This window comes from Parasteatoda tepidariorum, chromosome 6, assembly GCF_043381705.1.
Source record: "Parasteatoda tepidariorum isolate YZ-2023 chromosome 6, CAS_Ptep_4.0, whole genome shotgun sequence".
NCBI lineage: Eukaryota > Metazoa > Arthropoda > Arachnida > Araneae > Theridiidae > Parasteatoda > Parasteatoda tepidariorum.
In genome coordinates, this window is record NC_092209.1 from 39,338,277 (window position 1) to 39,360,924 (window position 22,648).

Sequence of the window (22,648 nt, forward strand, 5' to 3'; positions counted from 1 at the left end):
AACCTATAAAAAAATTTGAAATTTATTTACTTCACAAATATTCCAGTCTGTGCAGATAAAAATACTGATATATATTTCAGACACTAGCATACACACATTATTTACTATATTCCGATTAAAAGTAAAAATGTCACTAAATAGTTAAATGAATTTGTTAGTTAGAACTTAACAAGAAAATATATATTACAAAAATGAGCAACACAAAAATAATTTTTTATATATGTGCATTTTATATCTTAGATTGTTATCCTAAACCATAAATTAGTTTAATGAATTTAAGTTTTTAAAATATAATGTAAGTTAAATCTAGAATTATATTAATTAGCAGTGTTAGTTTATTATTTCAACGTAACATATTGTTTTAATTAAAAAGAAAATTCTGGAAGTTTCAAGTGCAAATTTATATAATTTTTGTTATTTTTACAATTATTTAAAATCTTTTATCTATATTCAGGTTATAAATTGGTTACTTAATAAAATTCAAATTATAATTTTTTGTTTGTTTAATACTTAAGCTTTTTTTTTTTTGCAATGATTCAAATACTTATAATTTTAAAAAATATGACATAAAAATGTATTAATTATGGATGATGATAATTAAAGACTAAAAGACTACATTTAAAATTGTGCGGATGATTTAGAATGCTGTTCACTGATTATAACTTCAATGTTCAGTCACCATTCTACATTTGACTCAAATACACTGAATAGCAAAAATATTCTATATGTTAAAAGAATCTAATTTTAGGATACTATATGTACAAACCATGTAAGATATTTGCGAATTTACACTAACAATTCTAAAGTTTTTCTAGTCAAATTTATATGCAATATTGTGAAAAACTATAATGAATAGATGTAATATTAAAAGTTAAAAACATAAAAGTTAGAATAATTTTTTATGTGTAATGTAAATTAATATAAATGGTAAGAAATCAATTTTATAATCAACTAACAAATTCAACAGAATGTAATTTGCAACTTTAAAAAATTCAATTTTTCACATAATGTTCACAATTCCATTCTCCAAACTTTGGGAATAAGATTAACATGATACCAGAAAAATAAATACACATGAAGAATATTATTCATTAAGTACAGTTTAAATAAACCTACTAGTCCAGCTTTTTTACCAGTTAATAAATTTTAACAGTGAAAAATATATTAATAACTTATATAGAACTGATATTATTCTTACTATTTTTCATTTTTGGATTTTACTGATTGGTAGAAAAATAAACTTGGGGTGTTAAAAGAGACATTAACAAAATCTAACTTTAACAAATGTTAGTCAAATGCATATAATTATAAATTTCATAGACATTTAAGGTAAATGGTAAAAATTCTCAAGGGTCTATAAGGTAAATGACCCTTCAAAATCTAATCAATAAACACAATTTTGTTACATTTAGCAAAAAAATTTGAATACTAAAATCAAATCTTGTTCTTGTTTGATACAAGTATGAATGTTCACTTTCAATGAATTGAATTATCGAATTTGATTAGCTGTTTATGACAATATTATTTTAAGAAATATCTTTCCAAATAATAAAAAATTTTCATTTGCTAAAAATATATTAGAAAAGAATTAAAGAAATTACTAAGCTTAAAAAGACAATTTAATCTGTACGGAATAAAAACTTAATACAATGTTTAAATTAAGTATAATTGTTTTCGAACAAATGTTTTTGTCCACCAAAGTTAATTAACTTCGTCAAAAAAATAAATAATTCATTGAGAAACTCTTGATTGCCTCCCTTAAAAGATTTTTTTTCCTTCACACTAGCATGTGAAACAATAATTAGTGAATTGCCAGATTTTGTACAGGTCAAATATTTTACTCATAATTATGAATTTAAAAAAAATCAAATTCTCACATAGATTATTTATGCTTGTAGCATCAAAGATTAACGATGCTACAAAGCACAAACAATCTCCAGTCAATAATTCACTCTAACATAGGGTGAAAGTCTTCTCACATTCACAAAATAAAACAGTTTTATATGGCTTAGACTATAAGTTTATGTGAAATAAATATAATAAATAATTGTACTAGGAAAAATGAATTCCTTTTCTGTCTCTCACTGAACACAAGATCATGAACAACAAATTTGAGAATATAATTTGATATAAATAGCATAAAGCTCTATTTTTTATTTATTAGTTTATAATTAAAAGACTATTTTTGATAAAATCACACATTTTCTTCTATTTTCGAAGTTTTCCTGCCCGTATAAGGAAGATAAACGTGTTGTGTTTCTGTAATGGTGCTTCTGCATAGTGGGCAACTCAAACAGAGGGGAGCACAAGTACTGCAGCATGCAACATGACGACATGGGAAAAACACTGTACTAATGTCCAAATCCATACACACACGACAAAGCATAGAATCTTGAAATGTGGCGAGTTGTTCTTGCACCAACTAAAAATTCAAATTAGTAATAATATTAGCATAATAATTTCAGTTTCGTGTTCATATAACTCATTAATTCATCTAAAATAAAATGGTTTTATTTATTTTTAATATAAAAGATGCAAAGTCAGGGTGCGTAGCGTTTTTAAAAAGTGCTTATTTTCGTTTTTTAAAAGCCCTTAAAGGTGCTTTTTTCATTGGGTGTTTTTAAAAAGTGCTTAATTATCCCTTTTTCAAAATGAGATTTTTCCTTTACTATGTTGATTTTCGCTTCGAATTATGCAAAAAGACACAGTTAACATTCTTCTTTCTATTCAACGCTTTCATAATTAATTCAACTCCAATCTATTTCACCTTATAGTTAGTCCATAGCGTTTGAAAACGCCATTCGTTTTACATAATTCAAAATTTCATGATTTTTGACAATTGTCAAAAACAATGTCAAAAGGTTTTTTTTTTTTTTGACATGACGGTTAAAACAAGATAAAACCGTCGATTGTCCAACCCTGCCTAATTTTGATATTTTTTTAAAGTGCTTAAAAATATTTTTGAGTGCTTGAAAAGTGCTTATTTTTTGTTGAATTATTTAGCTACGCACCCTGAAAGTGCGCAAAAAAATAATGGACCACCCTGATGCTAGTTAATTGGGCAGACGGTATTTTAAAATACGAAATCAAACACAAAAACGCACTTGCTCTGAATAAACATACTTTTTTTTTTGGCGGATTCGGATGTTTGACCCCATAATATATAAACTATACAGGATTATTCATAATTCCTTCCAGGGTTTCGAAGCGTTATAGTGAAAAAACAAAGACGAATATGGCAAAAAAGAACATATGAAATTATTCTGAAAGTTTCCAAGTTTTAATTTAAGCAGTTGCCGGTAGATGGCAGTAACATGTACCACTGAAGCCGGTTGTAGTAACCAGAGGGAATTATGAGTAGCCCTGTATAAATGTATGTGACGAACATAAATCAATAATGCATTGTTAACATTTATGAAGGACTGAGAACGAATAGTATAAATTATGCCTTTCGCTCATAGTTTTAGAAGTTTTACGTATATGAAACTTTTGACAGATGTAATGTAATGTAGGGTTTAATGAATCATTTACTAAAGTAAACAACATTAACATGGTTTTTCGAAGCTCTTTCTCCAAGGGAAAAAAAAAAACACTGTTTAAGTGCCTTACACTTGAAGCAACGCTATATTTTAAACTCTATATACCATCTTGTTGTGATCCGGACTTAGGAACAGTCCAATGACTTGAATTTTTTACAAGTTATTAAACTTAAAAAAGAAAAAGAAAAAAAAAACGCCTATTTGGCGACATTTATCAAAATCACTGCCTTATTCTCAGTTTTTTGCAAATTTTTGCGAGCTTTACATAAGTAAGTTTTAAATATGGAAGAAAAAAAATAGACCACAAAGACTTAATTTTCACAAAACTGTGGCCTTCTTCCACATTGACGTTTTGTGCCATTTTCGGAATAAGCATAGAGAGCGCTGGCTATAGATAAGACTAAATTTGCTCTAACAGTCGAGAGTAAGTGTTGCGAATTCACAGAAGTTATGGAAATAGCAAATAATTCGCAATGAGCATCATTTCATATGACGACGTAACCTTCAAAAAACAGCCTGAAGGACAAAGAGCACACTTACCTTACAAGACGCAGATTGGCAATCTTTTTCCTTCAAGTTATTCAGCTCGTCCATTGAGCGTGTTTTTGATGGATTCATAGTCTTTTTATTGCAAATATCTTCCACCTGATACATGACTCTTCTAGTATGGTCATACACTTCTCTACAAGTTCTTTGAATATCAAACACATAGTTCTTTCCCAAGGCAGTGTTCTCATTAAATAAGGACGCGATCGTTCCCTTAAGGTCTCTAATGTACTGTGAAGTAACAGCATTACGCACTGTTTCACAGCTGTAGAAAGCATGCTTTTCAGTAACAGCTCGGTACAGGGCACTTGCCGAATGACAGTTTTCGAGCTTGAAACCAAGAGGCTGTGATTCTCCAGAATGGTTCAGGAAGGTCAGGAAGAAACAACGACCTGAATGCGTGGCTAGATGAATGGATGCATAGGTGATGCTGCAAATGGAAAGAAGCAATTAAGAATTTTTTAGAATGAAGAAATATTTTGCATTGTGGGTTAAGTACATGAACGTTTGTAGTTAGGAATCCATTTTATATTATCTGTTACTGTGTAAGTTCGAAATTTATTTTACCCCTTTGATGCAGAATTTTTACAAAACATATTTCTTATAATCTTTTCATTATTTTGTATTTATTTAGATCAAAATAAGTAATTCCAATGATCAGATTTGTTTTAGAAACTTTCACACTTTTTCTTATGATGATATATATATATATATATATATATATATATATATAGGGTGTCTCACCCGCTTTAAAGGTTTAATTATCATTATTTTAGAATGGTGCGTGTCAACATTCCGTAAAATTGATGATGAATTAAGAAATAATTTATATTCGATTGTAGGGAATCGTATAAATACGATTAGCTACAAAATGAGGAATTTTTTTTAAATTTTTTCTGCTTAAAAACGTATATTAAAAATGTAGTGTGTATTAACTACCTTAAAAATTTATGTCCTGTGCAGTTTTCAACGAATTTTTTTAAAAATTTAAAAAAAATAATTTTGTAATTAATTTTAAATTGCTCCAAAAATTTTGATTTTTTTAAATATTTATTTAGTTATAGCAATAAATTAGTTTTTTGTTTTATAAAAATAGCAAAAAATTCGTTTTTTTTTTTAAATAAAAATGTTCGCATCTCCATAAAATTTTATGCGGTTATCGAAAATAACAACTTAAGTAATCAATACAAGCTTATTGCTTGATTTTCTGGCATAGGATGTTTAAAAATACTTGTTTTCTTTCGTAATTAATTGTCAGTCTCCCAAACCTCTGAAAGCTTTAAATCTTATAGCTAAGTATGAAAAATTGTATAAACTAAACATCTCTTAAGTTATAAAATAATCCTTTAAGTATTTCCCGAGAAATTTAGAAAAATGGCAAAAGTGTGCAGTTGATTATTGTAGGGTAGTGTATATCGATATATACATTAAATTATGTAAATAATGCTAAAATCTAACAAGTTTAAATTTTTTAAAGGAGTTAGAAAAACGACAGTTTTACATTTAAAATACTTTGGAACCATCTAAAATCCATAAAAAAAATTATATTAAAATTTTGTACTAGGTGACATTTCCTTGCTAAACCTCCCTTTTAATACACACGGTGATAATTTATTTTCCTACGTCAATAAATTTAAAAATAAAATCTGTATAAAGAACACTACGATATTTTTTTTCTTCTTCTGTTATATATCATAAAACGATTTTTTAAAATACTTTGGAACCATCTAAAATCTATAAAAAATATTAAAATTTTATACTAGGTGACATTTCCTTGCAATACCTCCCTTTTAATACACACGGTGATAATTTATTTTCCAACGTCAATAAATTTAAAAATAAAATCTTTATAGAGAACACTACGATATTTTTTTCTTCTTCTGTTATGTATCACAAAACGATTTTTTTTAAATACTTTGGAACCATCTAAAATCCATAAAAAATTATGATATTAAAATTTTATACTGGGTGACATTTCCTTGTGAAACCTCCCTTTTAATACACACGGTAATGATTTATTTTCCTATGTCAATAAATTTAAAAATAAAATCTGCACGACGTTGCATTTATATTACAGTGCAATCTAGCACGCAATTTCAAAGTTGCAAATACCATTATAATATTTTTCAATTATTCTGAAAACGCAATTCGCGTTAATACAAACTGTAACAAAAATGCCTATTGCGGAAATTCGTGAGTGTATGTTTATATTTTATGATCATCCTGAATAAATTTTTTCCTGACTCCATTCCCACGACAAAGTATAACAGGAAAGAATGAAAAAAAAAGAAAACATTTGTTCCTCAGAGGAAGGAGCCCCGAACAGGAAGAGCGACCCACCTGTATTTATGAAAGAGGAGGAAGAAAGATGAGTTTTAAAAAAAAAAAAAAAAAATATCAAACTATCAACTCCTACCAAAAAATTTTTTCCCAGCAGTAGTGTGGATAATTTGGAAAGTTTTCTTGTAGCTCCTGCAATTTTATTCGAAAACAGCAAGAGCATGGATCATATAAGTAGTACATTTAAATTAATGTCAATTACCTTTTAACAATTTAATAATATAAAAGTCGTATTTCTAAAATTTAATTTCTCAGGAAATATTCGATCAATTGCGCACAAATTTTTGCATTTTGCTATGTAAAAGTACATTCTTTAAAATTATGTAAAAATTACAAACCTTGCAATTCAAAATTTTTCGAGTATTATTAAATAAAATAATAAATAAACTAATATCAGTGACGCGACAGCCCAATGCCTATCTCAGTGCAGGGGCAGATGTTCCGGTTAGGTGGTCAGTTGAATGCGAAACCTCCAGTGTTTAGTCCCCAAGCATGCTTGGTACTCATTTATCGACCCACTGAAGGGATGAAAGGCTGAGTCAACCTTGCTCTGTCAGAGGATCGAACCCCAGACCTGTGGCACGGGAGTGCGAAGCGCCATCACTCAGCCACCGGGCGTCCAAAATAATAAATACTTTTTAAAAATCCTAGTTTTCGTACTGAATTATATTTTGGGAAAACGAATTTTATACTTGGGTGCAAATTTTTTTTCAATACGCTTTAAAAGTTCTCGAGATATGATAAAATACGCAAAAAGTAAAATTATCCGGGTTTAAACTGCGGTCACCCTCTGAATTTTGGGGGTCAGAAATCCGAATCCGTCGAAAAAAGGGTTTGTTTATTCAGAGAAACTACGTTTTTGTGTGTCTGATGTCGTATCGTAAAATTTCGTCTGCAGTAATTAGCATATTTGAGGTCACCCTCTTGAGCCATTGAGTCCGAGAACATGCAGATCCGACCATTAGATCAAAAGTTATTCAGGATGGTCCGTTTATTTTTTGCGCACTGTACTAAGTATGCACTTGCGTTTATTTTACTTGAAAAATTCAGCGATTTTACATTGCTTTACATTTCGGGATGGAAAATTTTCATAAAATTTTACATGTTTTAGGAGTGAGCTAATCATAGATTCGCGAAAATTTTCTTTGAATGAAGTCTTAATTTTTGGAATCACATTCCTGCTATAGAATATAAAGAAGTTAACAGTTACATCATCTGTTATTCTTCTATTCCCTTCAAACATTTCAACGTGCAAATTTCTTCAAAAATGGCGGAAATCGAACTAATAAACGCCTGAAAATTTCCAAACACGACGAAAATAAACGTCTCAATAATTCGCAATAGAGAGACAACCATTTCATTATAAGGAGGATATTTTGAGCGTAGTTTAATGTTCCGATTAAAAATTTCGATGTAGGGAGACTTCGCCTTTACGTATACGCTCACCATTTAAATTAAATACATTACCGAAATAAATGTAAATGAATAAACACTATTAGCAGCAAGTTGGGACGTCCCATTACTGATGTTCTAGGGAGAAAAAAAGTTTTTTCGAGTATCGTTTTATAAAGATTAACCCTTTGACGCAGATGGGCATCGGTGTCCCTTTAATATATATATTTTTCTGACGTTCAAATTACAAGAAAAATGCATTTTCGTATTTTTTAATTATTAAAAACAGTCTAATAGTTACTAACAAAATCAGTTACACTATCGGAATTATATCTGTACAAAAATAAAAAAATAGAAAAAAAGAAGCTAGAATTTTTTTTTTTCATTCATATTCAAAAATGTATCAATAATTGATTTTGTAAATTAAAGTAATTTCAATAATGAATAACTGTTTCTCTTAGGTTTAAATAAGTGCAAATTTGAAAAATTATTGTTTGGAAGTAAGCACGTTTTGAAGATTTTACCTTTAATGCAAAAAAAGATAACGGTGTTTCATGCTGCAATTCATAACCATAAATTATTAAAATGCTACATATATTTTTCACTTATTTCGACCGAAATTTATGCAAAAGAATGAAAAAAGTATGAAAAATATGTTTAGTAAAAATTCAACATAAAAGGGTTAAAGTATACTGTTTCATAAAGCAGCGGTTCTCAATTTTTTTTTCTTCTTTTCAGTCACGGAACCCTAAATGATCGAACTTCTTTAAGGGGAACCCTGTTCTGTAAAAAAAACGTTTATCAGGGTTCATTGTAAATGTGCTAAAAGAAAAAACATTCCCAATTAATAGAGAAATATTTCATGCAAATGAAAATTTTTCATTGTTTCATCAATAAGTCTTTAAAATTGGGTTTTATGTTAGGTAGTTGAATTCTCACGTCTGCAGCTGCTACGTTTTTGCTTTATAAGTCTAGTAGTTTTTCCGTATAAATTGAAATCGAATAAATTAAGCTGAATTATGGTTTTTGAAAACGAAATATTATATACAGTGAAAATGGTTAACCGGGAAAAATAATTCTTATTCTTGAACTTGTTTATTTTATTTTGAAGTTCGATAAGAAATACTGATGCAATCATGTGTAAATGCAAATCCTTTTAGTAATTTATTAAATATAATGTTATTAAAAAATATTTTTTTGAAATTTGCTACTTCTTTTTTATTGCGATTTTACATAAATAATTTCATATAAATAATCTTAATATTAAATAAAGAATGGATTATTGGTTGAATACAAACTTATTACTGGTTTCAAAAATCCTTACAGGTTAAAAAAAAAAAAAAAAAAGTCCCAACACACGGAACCCCAATGACCTTTTCATGGAACCCTAAGGGTTCTCGGAACACCATTTGGGAACCGTTGGTATAAAGTATTGTCAGCTTCGAGATAATGTAGCGTTTGGGGAAAGAGAAGTGAGAAACCTTGGATACATTTATCGATTCTCAATTTGTTTTAATTGTGATGCAACTGTTTAACTGTATTATCGTACCATATGTATTTAGGAACATAATAAAGTGGGAAACGGGACAAAAAAAAAAAACAAAAAAAAGCTCACGATATTCCCTTCAGAATAGAGAGCAACACGAAACCATAAAACGGAACATTTTCATTATACACAAACGATTTTTCTAATGCCCGAAGCAATTTTTCCTTGTTTGAAAATACAGAAATTTTATCTTAATTTTATAAAACTATTATTAATCTGGGGAAAATTGATATGGACTTCAATTATATTTGATGAGTATAATCTTTTTTGGAAGAAAAAAAACTGCATTATGTGTATATATTTCTCTTATGTAATGGAAGGCTTGCAATAATGAGGCTCGTACAATAGAGAGTACGTAGTCTGTATTTAAATGTATGTGTTTGAATGAATGAATTTTTTTTAAAAAAGGTTAATAAACTTGGGTGATGTTTTAAACATTAAAATATAATTAAACTGTAAAATGCAATAACAATAATTAAAACTGTAATAAATAAATAAACGAATTTTTACCTTCCAAGTGGAGTTAATAAACTTTCAATAACAACATTTTATGAGAAATAAAAAAAAAGAAAAAAGACACATTAGCTTTTTACCGAAATATCATTTTTAACATTAAACATACCATAATCGGTCAAATGACCGTTTAAGAACTTTTGCATCGAAAATGCGCTTATCATCTTATCGTTTTTGCACATTTGACTTCATAACTTTTTCTAACAATTATATACAGTTAATATTCTATTAATATTTTTTTTTTGTATTTTGTTTGTTTCGAATAATACTTCTCGTATACCTATTTCTACTACAATCTGTCATTGTCTGTCTACTACATCAGACTACAATCTGTCTACTACATCCGGAAGAACAACTTATTGCTTTATAAGGTTACCGGATCAGAAATTACGATGTAATACGATGTCCAGACCTACGAATTCAACCGATTGACATAACACCTATAATTTTAGGATTATTATTGATTAAATTTCATTAAATCACATAAAATATTATCAAAAGGAGGCGTTGGCCTAACGAATGATTAATTCTAAGGCATACAGTAATTTGAAAAAGCAAATAGAAAATTGTTTTAACTTTGAATTAGTAGAAATAGACCTATTCCATTTTCACAAAAAGTGCTATTGCGATAGCAATTTTAGCTAAAATTCGTTTGATTATTTTAACAAATCGTGCTCCATTTAATGTAGAATTACAAATTTAAAAAGAGGATATCAATCTTAATAAAATTAACATTAACTCATTTTTTTTTCTCCATAAGTCCACTTTCTAAAATAGCAGATAATTTAATTAACTCATTTGTAATTTTTGTTTTATTATCTTAGAAAATCTCCTCAGTTAACATTATTTGTCAGTTAACTTTTTTTTCTTCCAATATTTAACTAATCATTGCCCATGCAAAAAAAATAAATAAAAAATAAATAAATAAATACATGGGAAGAATAAAAAATAGATAAGTTAGATAAAATTAATACAGGTAATGAAATCGCATTAGATTTTTGTTTTTCCGTTTAAATATTCTGACTATTGCTGTTTTTCTATTTATATAAAAGCGGAAGATGTCTGCCTAATATGTCATCATTGTTATCGATAATTAAACTTTAAAAACATACACCCAAAACAGAACAAATCTAAAAACAAATGGCGCAAATCGATCAAAAACTTTTCATGCGTAAAACTGCTAATCTTGTATCTATCTGAAGTTTTGTCTAGCCCAACAAAAGCAACCGATTAATGCTATATCAAGCATAACATAATTTTTCCTATTAAAATGCTTCAATGTTGCTTATTAAGACATTCTATAGAAAATGATTTTTATGATTTGTCTTGTTAGCAAAAATAAAGGGACTTATTCTATTTTTTTTAAAAAGAATTATTAATAATCATCTGTTGTACTTATAACTGTAATTAATGAAAACCTATTTATTAATTGTTTTGTTTAAAAGAAAGTAATGACTGAAAAGCAATGTGAATAACAATATCAAACATCTTTTTTCCGTTTTAACATATTTTTTTGATTAGATTTAATCATAAAATTTCTTTATAATTATTGCTTATGGAGTAATTTAAAATTAATTGTTATAATTATTTAAAAATGTAAATCTTTTTTTTTTATAATCATTAATTTTTATAATTATTGCTTATGTCAACAAAGCCTTATTTCTAAGCATAACTTTTGTTGAGCAATTTCGTTGTTAACAACTAGAATGAGCAATTAACTTTTATTTCCTTATAATTTTCACAATAAACGTTTTTCAATTGCACTTATGTGCTGAAGTTACACACGTTTTACGTTCGTCGATCATTTCAAAGAAATTTAAATTTAAAAAATACAAAGGTAGCTTATGAGAAAATTTTAATGAAAAGCTGAAACATGCACACTTTTACATATTGACCGAGTCCTTCATTTGCATCATTCATTTATGTATGAAGAGCTTACCAGGAAACATTCTACATGAGCAGTTCTTAAATTTTTTAGGCTGTGGAACCCTAAATGATCAACCTTCTTCTGACGGAACCCCCCAAGATTTAATGAATAAATTTCATTAGCAATTGCAAACATATTAATTAATGAAAGACTAATTTATTTTCAAACAGGGGTAATTGTTACAAGAAGTGAAAAACCCTGAAATTTTACGTGCAAAATATCACTTTATCTACCATACATGTTTCATATTTAACATAATTTTGAAATAAGATTTATAACTAAATTATGAACCAACAAAGAATGGTAATGGTAATTAATCGTTAACATCGTTATGGTAATTAATTATGGAAAAATCTCAGTTCTAGCAAGAATTGCAATATTGCAATTTGAAATAGCGTGAATATGAATTACGATATTGGATTCTTAAAACGAGTGAATATGAATCGCGAAATTGATTTAAAAAACGCGTAAATACATGAACTTATAAGCCGTGTGAATACGAATCGCAATGTGTAATTTTTAAATCACGTGAACACGAATAGCTAGGTGTAACTTTTAAATTAGGTAAATAACGAATTCCGGCGCAGTTCCAAACATTAAAAATGGCGAAAATCAGTGAAACCGCCAAAATAACATGTATGTAAATGTTTCGTTAACGGGATTAAGCGTTTCAAAATTTAAATTTTAGATTGCGGAATTTCGCGATATTCCCAGAAAAATCATTCGCTGGGTCCTAATTTTTAGATCCCGATGGACGATACGAAAACCCCGGAATTCAGGAGTACACACAGAATACAATCAGCTTTGTTAAAAACATGTAATAATCTAAATTTTATTAATTATTTTTGAAAGATTTAGTGATTGAAATTTTTTCATCACATTGATTTTATCAATTTTAGTCTTAAAATCGGTTCTTATGTCCACCAGCTGATTTGCACAGGTTTGGGACAGCATCTGTTGTCTAGTTCTTAATTTGAATTTAGTGCATGCATAAACTAAAAAATGAGTGAGCTGGTTATGGTTTCCATGAAGAAAAAAAAGGAAAAAAATAAAATAAAAAAACGTTGAGAGCAACATATTTCTTTATTGTTGAATTCGGTTATTTTTATTCGAAGCGAAATACAAATGGAATTGTTCACAAATGCATACATGCTTTTCATAATTCATTTATTATACAGGGTGGCCACTCAAATCAGATTTCAAATTTCCCTGATTTTTCCAGGTTTTCCAGATAAAAATCTTAAAATTTCCAGGTTTTTGTTTCTTTTTTCTTATAAAGTATAGGATGTGTACAAGAAAAGTGTCTATATTATAAAATATTTTATTCAAAATGTTATTTTTTTAACATATCATCTTGAAAAAAATAATTTATTTTGACAATTTTCAAGATTTTTTATTTATTTTTTAATGTTTTGGCACAAAATTTTGAATCAAAAATCATATATTGACCAACAAAGGAGCCTTTTTTGTTTAAAATTAAAATATGTTATAAGAGGTTAAAATGAAATAGAAAAAATTAGCATTAATGCAACAATTGTAAAAATTTGTCGACAAACATTGCTGTTAGTGATTGTAAAAAAATGTGTGATTGGTTGGTTTGCTCAGAAAAAATAATTCACAGATTTCTTTGAATAGGAGTAGAAAAGCTTTCAGAAAAAGAGTGCGATATAAAATCTATTATCATAAAATTATAACCAACTAATTTTTGGAGAATTTTATAAAGTTAAAAATACAAAAATATTTTGTCAAAATAGAGAAAAAAAATAACCACCAAAGCATCGGAACAAACTTGAGCCATAAATGGATTTAGCCCAAGGACAGAATTTAAAAACAGAAGCTAATATCCTAATTCCCTTTTTCCACCAGAATCTTACCTAAATTTTCCTAAATTCCCATAGCGGTCAAAAGTTTGCACATTTGTTTAGCAACCGTGGAAGAATTTTATATGGCATTCTAGTTTAACAGAACTATAATGGAGCAAATTTTGATGCAAGCAAAGTATCGCTAAGTTGATGATATTTCAACTGTTTGGCGATACATTTCCGTTAAAAAAAAGTGGGTATAATGGATGAAATAATTTAAATTAAGAAAATTAGCAAATAATTTAAATTAGTGAAATTTGAAAAATCATCAAAGAAAAATTTCCAGCTTTTCTTTAAAAATCCCTGATTTTTCCAGGTTTTTATCCAAATTTCCCTGATTTTTCCAGTATAAAAAAATTCCCTGCTAATTCCAGGTTTTCAAGGTTTTCCAGGTGGGTGGCCACCCTGTTATAATACTATTAGAAAAAACATAGTTTTCAAATTTCTTTCTTCACGAGCATTTAAATTAAATAACCTCATAAAAATAATAGAAATATTAATTAAAAAATCGATTATTAATTGGATAGCAATTTAATGAAAGGCTTTGAAAATCGTAACTGGTTTTAAAAAAAATCTTAACTCTTGGAACCCCTGTGACCTTTCTGAACCCTAGGGCTCCACAGAACGCCATTTGGAAATAGCTGCTCTACACGGTAAAGAAATTTAATTGCATACAGAACCACAATACAGTTTAGATTTTTTGCAAAATCTCAATAAAATGCTTCTTAAAATTGCAGACACAATGCAATGCTTAAATTGAAACAATTGTCCAAGATACCATTATGATTCAACGTAAGATTCCAAAGAGCGTATAGTTTTAAAAAGAAATTTCAAACCAAATAAATCCATTTCTTGGTAATCATAAAGAAGATATCAAAAATTTTTAGTCAAACTCCCTCTTTTTGCTTTGGAACCTTAAAAATTGAGAGTATTTTCAAAATGTCACGAAACACGATCATCCACCAAACTCTTCATGTCCTAACATAAACCCTGAATTAAAAATAGGAAATAACACCAATAATTTTAAAGGTGCATTGGGGCTTAAGAAAAGAATGAATAAGAAAAATTTAAATATTACATAAACACCTAACAGAAGGAGAGGTTTGTGATTTCCTAATTTTTGCTGACAAAGAGGCAGAAAAGCCGCAAGCTTAAGTAAGATATCAAAATGCCCATTGTTTCAAAATTTTCTTTAAATAAAATGTACATGGAAAATATCAAATTTGGTATAAAATTTAAATTCTTGTAGAAGGAAAAAGTGAAAAAATTTTTTTTTGAAGAGTTTCAGAGTTTTGAAGTATTTTAAATCACAGAAGAAACACACAAAAGATTTCTAAAGAAAATTCTGCTCTAAATTATAAAAAGAAATTAAAAGATAATTTTGTTCTATGCAAACTTACATCTTTTACTTGAATTTAATCCTAATAGAAATCAAAGTTAAAGCAAAATACACATTAACCAGATATACTAAAATTTAGAGCATTAGGGCAGTTAAAAATATTTGAATAATCTCTACGCTATTATAGTGATCTTTTCCAAATCTGGTGATAGCAAAACAAAACATGTTTAAATAACGTTGATAAAAAATTCTAAGTTTTAGCCTGTCAAACAAATTATTAGCCATACCACATGAATGGCCATTCATATCATAAAGAAATTCCTCATTAAAAAAAAAAAGGAAAATTGAAATGACAAAATCATTGACACATTTTCTCCATGATTATTTAAAATTCTAAGGATTTTTCACACCTGTATGCAGATTAGAGAAGAAAAAATTCATAACAGGGGCAGAAATTAGAAGAGGAAAAAAACAGATAAAGTTGTATAACTTTTTTGAGCCAACTTTAAGAATCAAGTATAATATTAAGAATGTTCTGGTTGGTTGTATACTGTGGAAATTATAATGAGAAGACAAAAATAAATAAATCTACAAAACAAATATAAAACAAAAATTTTTACAACATGGGTATTGAAGAAAACTGAGATTATATAAAAAAAATTAAATTTTATAAAAAGCTGTGTCATACTATAAATCCATACTTGACAATTAAAAATTATATTTAATGTTTATTATATTTATTATGTATTTTATAATTATCATGTTTTTATGTATATTATATTTTTAAATTATATCTTATGTTCTAATTATTTAAATTATTGAATTTATGTAATCTTTTGATAAAAATAAATTTATAGAAATGAACTTTAATTATTACCATACTAAGTTTTATCTGGTTCTGCCTGCATTTTCGATATTGTATAAATGATTAAAAAAGATTTTTTGGTTACCATTATTTGTTTCGTTAAGAAACTGTAGGTTCCCAAAATTGCATATTTTTCAGAGAAAAAGAAAAATCATACTCTTTTAGAAATGAATAAAGTAACATTTAGATTTTGCATTTTTATATATAATTATATTGAACCAAAAGGAATGGCAATACAATTCGGAAGGGAAGTAACTTAAGAGAATTTTAAATTATTAAAAAAATTATTATATAACAAAACAATTAAAGTATAAAAAATTTTAAAATAACTTTAATCTATAGGTAGTAAGCGTTTTCAAGTTTTAGAGTACAAATTGCCCTCAAATGAGCAATATAAATAAAATTACAATGGATATTTTTTAAATGTCATTATAATACTCCTCATTTTAGTAAAAATGTAGGAATGATTCTTTTTGAAGAATCCCACGTACTTGGTTTCAATCTTATTTCGTGCACAGTTGTAATTTTATTCAGTCGAAACTGTTAAAAATCTATTAATTTTTTAAAACTGAAAGTAACTTAATATAGGTAATAGAAATGAGTGAGCAGTATAAAAAAATAATATATTGCTAAGTTTATGAGGTTAATAAAGCAAGAAGCTTATGAAATAAGAATGTTAAATGCAATTGTAAAATATATATAAGCCTGTAGCAGTTAAAAACACGAAATATAAGTTCATGAGATAAATTTCGAGAAAAATCATTTTCTAGTTTAAAGATAATATCAAAACTAATCCCTACAATTAATTTTTAAAATTCAACACAAATACTAAAAATAGCTTGTGTAAAAACATTAAAAAAGTTATGTAAAAACTTTCTTAAGAAATATTTACTTAGTTTTCACATATGCTAGTTAAGTATATTTATTTATATATTACATAAATAGAATAATGGGTTTCAGTGGTCTAAACTGGACAAAAATGATTCTGATCTGAAAGGGTAAATAAACTCCATGGTGACTAATACAACCCAGATTTCTTGTTATAAAAAAAAATCATGAAATGATTTATGAATGATAGCACTTAACTAGAAAATAGATTTTTAGCAATGAAAATGACGAAATAATAGTTTGTATAAATTAACTATATCCTTGCAAAAGAAAATATAAGGGATACATGCGAGATAATACAAAAGAAATAAAAATGTGATTAAATAAATAATTATAAAGTACAAAAAGCTTAGCTCAGATCTAATTCAAAATTTCCTCAGACCTATTTGAAACATCCCCAGTAATAGACAAACCACGAGTTATAGTTTCCTTGCTGTCGGATTAACCATGAGAGGATCCCATGCCACGAAGGTGAGTTTACACATTGCATAGTAACTACGCTTCTAATATTATTTTTCATAGATAAATAACTTATTAAGGCTAGAAAAACAATAAATGAAATGCTTACTTGTGTTTTAAACGAAGGTTGAGATCATGAATGAGAATTCCTGTAGGCCCAACACCAATTCTAAAAGTCTCCCCATTTCGGTTTTTCACAAAATATTGCTCCATACCAAAATCGTCAATTTCAGAAACTTCTTTTAAAAATTCATAGATTGCAGCATTTGTTTTTATACCTCTGAGCAGGATATGTTCTTTTAAAACATCTTGACATATTTGAGTGATAGCAGTTCGATCAGATTCAATAGAAACCTAAAGTAGAAGCATGAACCAATTAAATAATATAATAATAAAATTAAATAATATATAACCTCATTGATTCATTCTAATAACATAAAATTTCTTTAACGGTTTAAATTTTACTATTCACAATATTTTTAACGATTCAATATGTCCATTTGAGACTGTATTTAATACCATTAAAACCATGGTTGGTTATTATATAACTTTAAGTACAAACTTTTGATTGAAAATTATTAATACAGTAAAATTAAAAGCTTTTGTTGTTCCAAACAAAAAAATTAATAATACAATATTTAGCTTCCATTTTTCATTATTTTTAACATATACTCAAGGCGTTTGTTAAGAGACTAAATGAAAAAAAAAAAAACTAATTTTGAAAAAAATTTAATTAAAACTTACATAAACGAATGTCTAGAATAAAAAAAATTAAGGAGCTAAGTCCTGGTAAGGCATGTTATACAACAGTGTTTCTCAACACGATTTACTTAAAGGACCAGTAAAATATTTCAGCTTTTTATTGTGGACTGGTAAGGTTAGCAATGTATACTATCGACTTAACTTTTACACATACAAAATTGTGTGATTTGTACAATTTGTTTAATAGCATCTAATTTCTCAGATAGTTTTCTTTTATAGTGAAAAATATTTTAAGCCTAAATGGATTTAAATAGTATAAATAAAATTTATATTAATTCTAATGCAAATATAAATTTTTTTAAAATTAAATATTGATTTAAGCAACCATGTGTAGGTAGCAAATGATACTAGTTAATCTGAAATAAACAAAAAGGAAATAATTAAATTTAATGTGTTTGCTGACTAAGGCATCAATGAGTAACAACAGCACACATAGCAGGGCCAAGATTAAGACAATTTTGATGTTTTGTTTTAATAACAATCATAGTTTCACATAAATAAGTTGAAGAAAAAGGCAATAAACAGTACAGCAGCTCAAATCGGGTTTCAAACTTCCCTCAAAATTTCCAAGTAAGAGTGTTTTTTTTCCTATAAAATGTAGGATAGGTACGAGAAAAGTATTAATATTATGAAGTATTTTATTTAAATTGATATTCTTTTTAACATATCACTTAAAAAAAATAATTAGACCAGTGGCCCTCATCCCCCCTAAGCTCTTGGGCGCATTCTTGGGCAAATTCTAAAATCCCCCCCAAACTATCGTTTTATTTAGAGTAAAAATTCCCCCCAAAGCTTCAAGTGGGCGCATTGTGCGCCCACCTTTCCCGCTGAATTAGACTAATTTTATTTTAACTACTTAGCAAGATTTTGTGTTTTTATTTTATAATAATCAATGTAAATTTTTAAAGAATTAAGATTAAAGAGGAAAAATAACATGTTCAGCTTATAGAATATATTGTTTTTATTAAATAAATTTTTTTGATGCGTTACTATAAGTAATTTTTGCATAAAATGTTGAATTTTTTCTTATAGTTATTAAGATTATAACCTCAATTCATAATTCCTTTTTTTAAAAATTAAAATAAAGAAACTTTTAACTTTTTATTTTAAAATGTGGTGATACTACCTATAATTTATTATGAATAAATATTTTATCATGCTGCACTATGACAAAAATTAAAATGCAAAACAATGGATACCTATGTGTTAAAAGGACACCAATTGAGTTTGAGAATTTAGCAAGGTTAGCTTGACATTGCAGTGAACATGACATAGTAGGATAGTTTGATTACTATTATGTAGTGTTCATTTTACATTTTTATTATAATGTATTTAAAAATATATATATATATATAGCATAGGGGTGCACAACCTGCGGCCCGCGGGCCAAATGCGGCCCTTTGACTACTGAAGTGCGGCCCGCGAGAGCTTCTGAACACAATAAAATTTTTTTTATAAAAATGGCAATTTTTAATCGCCCTTTTAAGTCATCACGTTTTGACACAATCAATTTTTACAGATTCTTTAGTAAATGTACGTTTAACGCGCTTTCTTTAAGCCGATTTTATCGTAAATATAAATGATTTTTTTAAACAGTTATTTCCGCTTTCCTACGTGATTTTGAAAATCCCGAATTTTTATTATGACGCGAGTTTCAGACCGCAAATTTAAATAATTACTTTTTGTGCACTTTATTTGTGACGATTTCATCTTAAATCTAAGTGATTTTTTTATCCTTTTTTTGCAATTCTTTCTTTTCTTTCAACAATTTTTTCGGCAGTTATTGCTAAGCGTTCCCACGTATTATAAAAAATTCCAATTGTTCTATTACGACATACAAATTTTAAATCATGCATTTGACACGCTTTATTCGTGCTGAGTTCAGCATAAATATATTTTTTCCCAATTATTTCTATACTTTTCCACATGATATTGACGATCCCGTTATTTAACTATGATGTTATTACGACACGTGATTGTTAATCGCGCAATGAAATAATCCCTTTTTGATACAGTATTTCGGTACAGTTTTATCGTAAATCCTAGTTATTTTTCCTTCGTTTTTATTTCCGCAACGAATATGATTTGGTCGAATGTAATCATGAATTTTGATTTGGTCAAAAACCAAATATTCGGCAAAAAAAAAGAAGAAAAAATCAACTGAGCGCAGTACAATTGGGGTCAAACAGCAAAATCTTTTACTGCTACTAAACACTGAAACTAAAATTATAATGCTCAGAATAATATTTCCTGGAAAAACGTATTCATAAATTAACTCTAAAAAGAACGTTTTTGCCAATCAAGCGAAACAGAGAACATAAAAACCAATCTTAATTTTTGAAAATTTTTTTTAAAGCTGAACATCTTAGTTTTTCACTTACCAGAAAAAGCCAAGAAAAATGAATTAAGTCATCAGAAATGCTATTAAAAATTACTGCGTTATAGTGAAAGCGTATAGAAAAAGTTTTTTTTTATTTAAAGAAAATAAAAAGATAGAAAAAACGTTCTTAATTTTTAAAATGAAAAACTTATGCTGAGAATCTCAATTTAAATTTTTCTCATTGCCATAATTTTGGAAGAAAAAAAATTGCTATAAAATAAACTTTATTAGTAACTTTATTTTTAAAAAAAATGCTGAGTCATAATAAAAATGCCTAAAAAAAGAAAAACAGAAGAAACAAATTTTTCTTAGTTCCTGAAACAAAACTTTAATACTGAAAATCACACTTTTCTATGTTACTGGTTATTTATATTACAGTACAGGGAAAGAGTGATAATAAATAAATAGTATGAGACGTTCTGTTAAAATGCTGGGTTATAATAAAATCAGCAAAAAATGGGAAAAAAATCCTTCTCAATTCTCAAAGTATAGAAAAAAATGACAAAATGTCTGATATAATTTTTTTTAACGAAAAGTAATATCTATAAAAATTCAAAAAAAAAAAAATTTAGAAAAATGCATTTCTAAAAAATATTCTGCCGAATATTTGACTGATCATTCAACCAACTGAATTTTTAACAAAAGGGCCAAATACTCGTTACATCCTTCCCTAATTTAAATACAATGTTATTGCAACTTCAAAAATTCATAAAATGACAGAAAACGTGAATTTTTAAACTGCTCACTGTTTGTAGTTTAGATTTCAATTTTTTGTTGCTTAAGTGATCTTTTTCGATAAAAAAAAAAAAGGAAAATGTTCACAATATAAAAAAATCTAATAATTCATAAAATAAAATAATAAAGTACATTACAAAATAAACATTTAATTTTATTTTGAACTATCACATTTTTGTTTTTATTTTAGGCTTTTGCTTAAAACCTATAAATTTTCTTCAATTAAAATATTTAATTTGAATTTATATTACTTAATTAAGACTAAACTTTTTCCTACTTTCATTCCGTGGGCATTGCAGTTTTTTTTAAATTTATTAGAATTTAATTCTAAAATGAATTTTCATATTGCATGATATGATAAAAAAAAATACATTTCTTTTCTTCAATGTTTATTTATTTTGATAAATCTATTGTTCATATGATAAAAATAGCAAGTTTTTTTTTTTTTTTTGTAAAAAAAAAAATTATAAGTTTTTTTTATTTTTGAATGAATTCTAATAATGGAACACTACCAAGTTATTGATATTACTAGGTTTATTGATAAAAAAATGGAACCCTAATGTTTAAATAAACATTTCTACATTTGTCATTAACATGTCTAAATACATGGGCGGCCCTTCGTTAGCCAACCTGCTGTGCAAGTGGCCCTTCACTCAAAAAGGTTGTGCACCCCTAATATAGCACAACCATGCAAAGTACATGACCATCTTGCAGGTAGTTTTTTTACACAGTACTTATTTATAACGATAAAAAACACAATTTAATAAGTAAGAAAAATTAGTCAACAAATGAGATATAATTGGCATGATTAAAATTAGCTCTTATAAAAGGAAATAACAAATTATAATATGCATCGATAAGAAACATTAATAAGAAAATAATAATTATAAAAATAAATAATTACACAATTAATTAATAAATTTATTTTTCATACTTAACTATTTTAAGATTGAAATGGAAAATAGTAAACAAGTTTCGTAAATTTTTAGCATTATATTTAGAGTAGATTTCTGTGAACCTATAATAAATAGGTATATTAAAGTATGTAACAAAAATCATATTGTCACATTTACACTTAATGTAATGTGACAATTTAATTTCTAATTTTGCTTAGGCCTTTAATTTTTCTTTAAACGTTTTCCTTTTTTCCAATTTAGCAATTTTATTTTTAACTTTCTTGTTGACCTTTCTCATGGTCATTGCGGTCATCGCACTTCCTGTGGGGAAAGTCAACCAACCCCTCTATTCATGCCTTTCTTTTTCTTCCTTTAATTTTAGGGGGGCTAACTAACCAATCTCTTTCCTTTAAATTTCAAACTCTCCGCCTCTTTAAATTTAATTGGCCGTAATTTTTCTGGTCCTATACCAGTTAAGGAATTTTTAAGTCACTTTTTTTTAGGAGATTCTCTGTTGGTTTTTCCTTCTTGCTGGTTCCTTTTTTCCGAGATGCGGACTTCGGTCTGTATCGAGGGATTTCTTTTTACATTTTTTTCTTAACCTTTGTTTTAAATTAAATCCATAGCTGTAATCAATTTCTGTAAAATTTAAAATCAAC

At 27.3% G+C, this 22,648-nt stretch overlaps 1 protein-coding gene across 1 annotated transcript in view; it reads right to left on the minus strand.

The window, feature by feature from the left end:
• Window positions 1-4: 4 nt before the first annotated feature.
• LOC107443265 (defense repressor 1) overlaps window positions 5-22,648 on the minus strand; it is a gene marked incomplete in the record, with an annotated part of 27,060 nt that continues 4,416 nt past the window's right edge. Inside the window, 3 exon segments of the mRNA XM_071182249.1 lie at window positions 5-2,422; window positions 4,080-4,515; window positions 17,326-17,570. Coding sequence (XP_071038350.1) covers window positions 2,195-2,422; window positions 4,080-4,515; window positions 17,326-17,570 — 909 coding nt within the window.